The sequence below is a fragment of the Fukomys damarensis genome, unplaced genomic scaffold (assembly GCF_012274545.1).
Source record: "Fukomys damarensis isolate Sample0158 unplaced genomic scaffold, DMR_v1.0_HiC HiC_scaffold_38, whole genome shotgun sequence".
In the NCBI taxonomy this organism is placed as follows: Eukaryota; Metazoa; Chordata; class Mammalia; order Rodentia; family Bathyergidae; genus Fukomys; species Fukomys damarensis.
Window position 1 is genome coordinate 29,283,222 of NW_022900950.1, and position 8,166 is coordinate 29,291,387.

An 8,166-nucleotide genomic window follows, 5' to 3' on the forward strand; every position below is an offset into this window, starting at 1 on the left:
TTTTTTTTTTTTTTTTTTTTTTGTACCGGGGATCAAACTCAGGATCTTGCACTTGTGAGGAAGGCGGCAGAACCACTGAGCTAAATCCCCAGCCCAACTCACCTGCTCTTGATTATTATTATTTGGCCAATTTTTCTTTGTACCAGGGATTGATCTCGAGACCTTGCGCTTGCAAGGCAGGTGACAGCATCACTGAGCTAAATCCCTGCCCCCCTGGCCAAATTTTTTAATGTAAGAATAGGACTCTCTTTTTTTAAGTCAGCTTCTCTTGTTTCCTGATTTTGGACCAGAACCTTCTACCTAGGCTTGGGTTTCCTTCAGTTTGCTCTACCTTTTGATACTATGATATGAAGCATTTTGGGCTAGTGTTCAAAAACCAGAAATTTTAATTTTTTAATTAAATAATATTATAATTTTAGTTGGCAAATATTTGCTTCCAAACAAATGCTATGCCTTACCAGCATCTGTAATGGTTCAGATTTAGAGTTATTGTTTAGTGACTCATTAATTCGCTAAGAACAAGAGACCAAAGTAATGTATCAGGGAAGAAAGCCATCAGCTGAAAAAGCAGGAGGCTAGAGAGTAAGTAGAAAATGAAATGATACAGAAAGGTGAATCTGCTGGCTGGCTTGTGCCCACTCACTTTATTCTTTTCCAGCACCGTGTTTTCCTTTCAAATTACCATCTACAACTCCAAGTATGAATCAAGCTACCACCATTTGCCTTCACTTTCCTTGGGAAAAACTCAGTAACTGGTTTGGAGTCGCTACAGATTCCTAATAGCCAGCCCTAGCCTTCTGCTTTCTTATTAACAAGCCTCTGGTTTGCTTCCTGCAGTGGCTCTTTAACAGCTCTGTCCCACTGCAAGGTCACATTAAGAGTCATGCTGTCTCTGCTTGCTGCACCCCTACAACCTCCTACCAGACCCAGCTCTTTGTCTGCAGAGACTGTCTGGATAGTCTTTGTAGTCACAACTCCCGACACATAGTAGGTAGTCAAGAACTTCTAAAACTTTGAATATCTAAACTAACCAATAGACTTTTGTTGTGAACATCTTTTAGAAAAATCTGAAAATAACAAAATAGAAAGAAAGGGTAACTAAAGCTGTATGGATATCCTGGTTTTCTTCCACAGACACAAGCTCGGATAATTTTGGATACAACCTGTTGACGTTCATCATCTTATACAACAATCTTATTCCCATCAGTCTGCTGGTGACTCTTGAGGTTGTGAAATACACACAAGCTCTCTTCATCAACTGGGTGAGTACGGACACAGAGAGAAGTGCCTGCCACTACTTCCCAATACTTTTCTAGTTTTTGTCATTGAATTGAACTCCCAGGAAAGAAGAATAGAGCACATTTATGATTAGGTCTGGGGGTTAAACTGACCAGACAGAGAACTGGCATGAGTTGCTGTTTAGAGTGTGTCTGGGAAATAGAGAAGACAGTATGCCTACCTATGCCAGGAATGGTTGTAGAGACAGCATAAGATTGTGGAGGTAGGATGCTCAGTGGATGCTTAGCTATGGATGCTTCTGATTTCTCACCAGTGCCAGGAAGGTCTCTTTTGGGATGCTTGCTATTGTGTTCATTATAATATATCAAAATTCAATGCAACAGTAAACTTGGATTTGACTGTAAGAATAGAACAGAATTGGGGTATTTTTATTCTGGGATTTGAACCCAGGGCATCACGCATGCTAGGCAAATACTGTGTCACAGTGAGTGATCACAGATGGTGTGGAGGATAAAAACAATTACTCAGAGAGTCTTGGATGGGCCATTCCTCACCCAAGAGTGCCTAGCCATTAGGAAGACTCTCTGGAGAAGAAAAATCCACTAAGCTGGGAACTCTCTGTTTTATTTAGAATATTAATGTAAGAGGAAAAGCAGTTTGGGCTAGGAGCTTTCTCAGGCTAAGCAGTTTTTCTTGGAGAAAGGGGCAGGACAAATGGCCATACACAACATGTTTCACTTAATCTAAACTTTTTGTTGCTTGGCCATTTGATTCTCACACAGCCTATGTGCTTTTGCCTTGTATTTTAACCATTCACTCCTCATAGAGCCAATCTGCTTTGTCCCACAGTTTAATCAATCAGTGTAATTATTCACTCCTGGCCGGGTCTGCCACATTTCTCTTTTTCATTTTATAAAGTCAGGGATGGGAAGAAAGAGAAAATACAGTGTACATGAATATTAGTTTTGATGTAGGAAGGTCATCATGGCCTCAGCATGGGATGTCCACCAGAACAGTATAAAAAGGGCTTTGAGAACTGTAAGAAAAAAACAACAAAAAGATAATTCCAGCAGTAATGAGAATATAAATGTGAAGGTTGAGGCCAGATAACCAATTTTTGGAATTAGCCAGTAGGCAGTATCATTAAGGTGAGTTAAGGTGATATTGCCAGCTTTACTTGTAGTTGTTGAAGTTGGGCCTGTAATCAGCTCCAGAGATTAGTAATATCTCCATCCAGATTTGTATGAAAGGCACCATGGAGAAGTGTTGAACTTTCTGTTAGGACTATGAATGGTTAAATGGGATGGATATGAGGCACACAGAACAGTATTCGGTATCACAACTGAATTGACTGTATGTCCAGATAACTTGCTGATGTTTGTGGAGCCAGCCAGCTGTAGCCTTAAGGACATCAAGTTACTGAAGGAATTTTTATCAGTGTTGGTCTGAGTACCATAATATGAATGATGTTTAATTGAGGATATTAAAAATTATTTATATACCATTGGGGGATGGAGAGGAATGCAATAACTACTGTTAGTGATATTGGGACTATATATAGTGGAATTTCTTTTGTCAAGCAGTGCCATTTGTGGGGTAACAGGTGCCAAACATTGTAATAGCCAGCGTGGCTACACTCCCTCCTGTAGTCCCTTAAAAGGCCAGGAGGTGGCAGTTAAGTTTTGTTTGTATATGAAGTGTCATTAACGGAGAGATGATTTGGATCTTTCCATGTATCTGTACATACATGGTTCAATAAAGCATGTTGTTTATTTGAGGTATATATGTCAGCAAACTCAGAAAGATAAAGAACCTTTTTACCTTTGTAATTTTGGAGTCGTAAGTGACTTATGCCATCTTTGTAAGAAACAGGCTTTCAGAAGTGAAAAAATTTTTGTGCTTTGCAGCATCTGTTTAGCTTGAGTGGTGAGTTGCCTTTTTGTACTGCTGTGAAACCTTCTAAATCACAATCTAGAAAATTTAAAATCTTAGTAAATTAAATTACAGTCATGGTCTATATTCCCTTCCTTTTTTGTTTTATAAATCAAGCTCTGAGAAGCTCATTGTCTTGTTTTATAATGGTTTATCTTGTGAGGTTATGAGGGATATCGGTGACATATTTAACATGTAAGTTTGTAAGAAAATTGGCATTGCCCTCTATTAGAGGGCTACGGAACATATGAAAGAGCATCTCATCGTTTTTATTATGAGTAAGGGCAGTTTTAATCACTTGTGGAGTCCCCACAACATAGGCCAAATCAGCAACAATATTGAGAGATTGAATCAGAGAACTGTTATTTTTTTATCAATTATGGTTGTCTTAGAAGTTGAATTCTTGTAGAATGTTAACAGATAACAGTCATAAAGTTTTATAGAGAAAATGTGAGGTCACAGAAAACAAGAAACATTTTCATAACAATCATGATGACATTGTTACCCTAAATGATATGTAAAAACTTTGTCATCTTTCAATAGTGTCATAAGAATGCAATAGCACATAGTACAAAGATGTACTTTATGTGATACTGTTTGGACCATACAATGTCTGAGCATTTAAAGTATTGTAACATAAATATATAATGTATGCATAATAATCATTTAAGCACAAGTCTTGAAAACATATTTGGGGCTGGGGAATTTAGCTCAGTGGTGCCACTGTCTGCCTTGCAAATTTAAGGTTCAGAGTTCAATCCCTGGCGCACACACACACACAAATTGTATCTTTGAAGCCCTGTATGTTTGGAAAACAATATTTAATATAGTTAACACATCATGAAGCTAGCGATAATGAGTGTCGCAAATTAGGCTGGAACTTCCCCAGGAGGCTTTGTCTTCTTTTTTGTCATTGATCAGTCTAAGTACCTCTGGTAATCATGCAGAAAAATTAATGTTTAATATTAATTTTAGAAACCTTTGTCAACCAGAGAGGAGAGCTGAGACCTGGGAAGGAGTGACTGCTAGTGCCAGGGCTATAGCTCCCTAATCTTTGAGCAACAAGGAGCTTTCAGAAGGAATAGTTTGGGTTTCACAAAGTCACAAGCAAATACATATATTTTTTTCTATAAACTGCATACTCCACAAGGTTTTTCTTGATATATTTGAGCAGTTCTATCATTATCTATCTATCTTCCTAGCAAGGAAAAGCTTTTATATAAAATCCTCTCATAGCGAAAGTATATCTCTTATACTTATAGCCTTCTTTATATATTTTTCTCTATTCTACTCACTATAAACTTCTTGTAACAAACTTGGCTGTGGCCACTTGGATTTAAAAGTGTTCTTCTCTGTTTCCCCCCTCTCCTTTGGTCTCAGATCATTACATTTTTAGATCTGACTAGGTGCCAACAGACTTTCAGTACTCTTATCACCAGCAGAAAGCAGACATAAAAGCGAGTTAATGTTGAAATTATAATTTAAGAATTTACAATGCAATCCAAATTCATACCTGGAAGCAAGTATTACTTTGATCCCCAAACCAGGGAAAGACCCGACTAAAAAGAGAACTACAGGCCAATGTCCTTAATGAATATGGATGCAAAAATCCTTAATAAGATACTAGCAAACAGAATACAGAGGACCATAAACAAGATCATACATCCTGACCAAGTCAGATTTACTCCAGGGATGCAAGGATGGTTCAACATATGTAAGTCTAAATCAATAAACGTAATACACTATATTAACAGAGTCAAGGACAAAAATCATATGATCCTCTCCATAGATGCAGAAAAAACATTTGACACATTCAACACCCATTCATGATAAAAACCCTGCAAAAAATTGGAATAGATGGTCTATATCTCAACCTAATGAAGGCTATCTATGAAAAACCAACAGCCAACATCATATTAACTGGTCAAAAACTGAAAACCTTCACATTAAAATCAGGAACGAGACAAGGATGCCCACTATCACCACTTCTCTTCAATATAGTTCTGGAAACATTAGCCACAGCAAGTAGACAAGAGAAAGAAATTAAAGCAATAAAGATAGTAAAGGAAGAAGTTAAACTGTCATTATTTGCTGACAATATGATACTCTACGTTGAAGACCCAAAAAACTCCACCAGAAGACTTCTAGACTTAATTGACACTTTTAGCAGAGTAGCTGGATAAAAGGTCAACAACCAAAAATCAATAGTCTTCTTGTACACAAATAACAGACTCACTGAGAGAGAAATTTAAGGAAACAATTCCTTTCAAAATAGCACCCCCGCCCCGCAAAAAAAAGTGTCTAGGAATCAATCTAACAAAGGAAGCAAAAGATCTCTACACTGAAAACTACAGCACTCTGAAAAAAGAGATCAAAGAGGATATCAGAAAATGGAAAGATATCTCCTGCTCCTCAGTAGGAACATTCAATATAGTGAAAATGGTAACACTACCAAAACTGCTTTAAAGAGTCCATTCAATGCCAATTGAAATTCCAACACTATATTTCACAGAGCTAGAAAAAAGAATCCAAAAATTCATTTGGAACCAGAACAGACCTAGAATAGCAAAGGCCATCCTAGGCAACAGAGAGATGGCAGTGGGTATAACAATTTCCAATTTGAAACTATACTACAAAGCCACTGTGATAAAAACAGCATGGTACTGGCAAAGCAACAGACCTAAGGATCAGTGGAATAGATTGGAAGATACAAAAACAATTCCAGATGTACTCAGCTACCTCATCTTTGACAAAGGAGCCAACCATCCTCACTGGAGGCAAGATAGCCTCTTTAATAAATGGTGTTGGAAAAACTGGATTTCAACCTGCCAAAGATTAAATTAGACCCTTATCTTTCACCATGCACTAAACTAAAATCCAAGTGGATTAAAGATTTAAATATTAAAAAAAAAGAGTCACTAAAAATTGCTAGAACTCTTGAAGACATTGGCATAGGAAAAGATTTTATGAACTAATCAGTAGCACAGGAACTAGCAGAAAGAATCAACAACTGGTATCTCATCTTATTAAAAAGCTTCTGCACTGCAAAAGAAACCATCAACAGAACTAAGAGATAACCTACAATGTGGGAAAAAATTTTTACCAGCTGCTCCTCGGACAAGGACTATTATCTAGAATATATAAAGAACTAAAAAAAAATCAGCCCCCCAAATATAAAGACCCAATTAAAAAATGGGCATCTGAAATGAACAGACATTTTTCAGACAAAAAAGTAAAAGCAACAAGTAAATATATGAAAAAATGTTCCACATCACTGGTCATTCAAGAGATTCAGATTGAAAACAACACTGAGGTGAGATTCCACCTCACCCCAGAAAGGCTGCTATCAACAAATCAACCAATAACAAATGGTGGGGTTGTGGGGAGAAAGGAACCCTTCTCCATTGTTGGTGGGAGTGCAGACTAGTGCAACCACTATGGAAATCAATATAGAGATACCTCAAAGAGCTGGGACTACAGGTTCCATTTCACCCAGCGATCCCTCTGCTGGGTATCTTTCCAAAAGAATTAAAAGAATCATATCACAGTGACGTATATGCACCTATGTTTATAGCAGCACAGTTTGTAATAGCTTAAACTTGGAAACAGCCCAATTGTCCATCAGTTGGAGACTGGATAAAGAAGATGTGGTTTTTCTACAAAATGGAATACTGCTCAGCCATAAAGAATGAAAAATTAGAGTCATTTGTAGGAAAATGAATCCATATTGAGGATATACTGCTAAGTGAAATAAATAAGTCACATATGTATAAATACCGAATAGTTTCTCTGGTTTGAAAAAATATAATGGTACATAAGATCTTAATGGTATAGTTGACAATGTGAGATAGGAAGAAAGGGGATAATGGCACAGGGGAAGTGGGAAGGGTAGGGGAAAGGGAATAAGGGAAAAGAAAAAAATATGAGAAGATGAAAAAATGGAAATAAAGTATTTGTAAATAGGCAAGGGAGGAGCAGGTGAAGGGAGGGCAGGGATAAGGGGAAAAAAATGAGAGCCAAGACCTGTCATGTAAAGGTACAAGATCCCAATGATGATTGTAACTGTACTGCGTACCTAAAATGTGCCAATAAACTCAATGAGAAAAAATAGAATTTATAATGCAAAAGAAATATTTGAAGCATATTAATTAAGCAAAAATACCAACTTAAACTGGAAGCCAAAAGTAAGTTTAGCAATTAGCTAAGTTTGTAACAATGGACTCTCATGCCAGAGCGTGAACATTTTATGATTAACTCCCTGTTTTCATTGTGAGGTGAGAAGTTGTGTTTTTCTGTTTTGTATTTGTTTCTCCCCAGAGCCGGGATGGAACTCAAAACCTTGCACTTGCAAGGTAGGCACAGAACCACTGAGCTAAATTCCATGCCTTCTTTCTGTTTTTTGTAAGAGGGGTCCCCCTCATTATCAAATTTGGAGTGGAATTCATTGGCCCAGTGATAACCTTTTTTGCATTTATTTATTTATTTTTTTAATTTTATTGAGTTTATTGATACAGTACAGTTACATTCATTGTTGGGATCATGTACCTTTACATGGCAAGTCTTGATTCTCATTTTTTCCCCTTACCTCTGCCCTCCCTTCACCCCCTCCTCCCCTCCCCATCTACAAACACTTTATTTTCATCTTTTCATTCTCTCACATTTTTTTCTTTTCCCTTTTTGTTCTTCCCCTACGCATCCCACCTCTCCTACACCTTTAGCTCCTTTCTTCAAATTTCTAAATGTCAGTAATCTTATTAGAATCTTATGCATTGTTGCAGAATATTCACACCAGGGAAACTATTTGGTATTTATTTACACATGTGTGACTTATTTATTTCACTTAGGAGTATATCTTCAATATGTATCCATTTTCCTATGAATGAATCTATTCTCTCGCTCTTTATGGCTGAGTAATATTCCATTTTATAGAAAAACCACAACTTCTTTATCCAGTTTCCAACGGATGGGCAAATAGGTTGTTTCCAAGATTTAGCT

The 8,166-nt window shown here is 37.2% G+C and overlaps 1 protein-coding gene across 4 annotated transcripts in view; it reads left to right on the plus strand.

Moving 5' to 3' along the window:
* Positions 1-8,166, plus strand: part of LOC104862098 (phospholipid-transporting ATPase IB) — a 642,570-nt gene that overhangs the window by 176,407 nt on the left and 457,997 nt on the right. For all 4 annotated transcript variants that reach the window (XM_010623803.3, XM_010623807.3, XM_010623808.2 and 1 more), the window contains exon 12: positions 1,135-1,262. In XM_010623803.3, the coding sequence (XP_010622105.1) occupies positions 1,135-1,262 (128 nt within the window). The remainder of the gene's footprint in view (positions 1-1,134; positions 1,263-8,166) is intronic.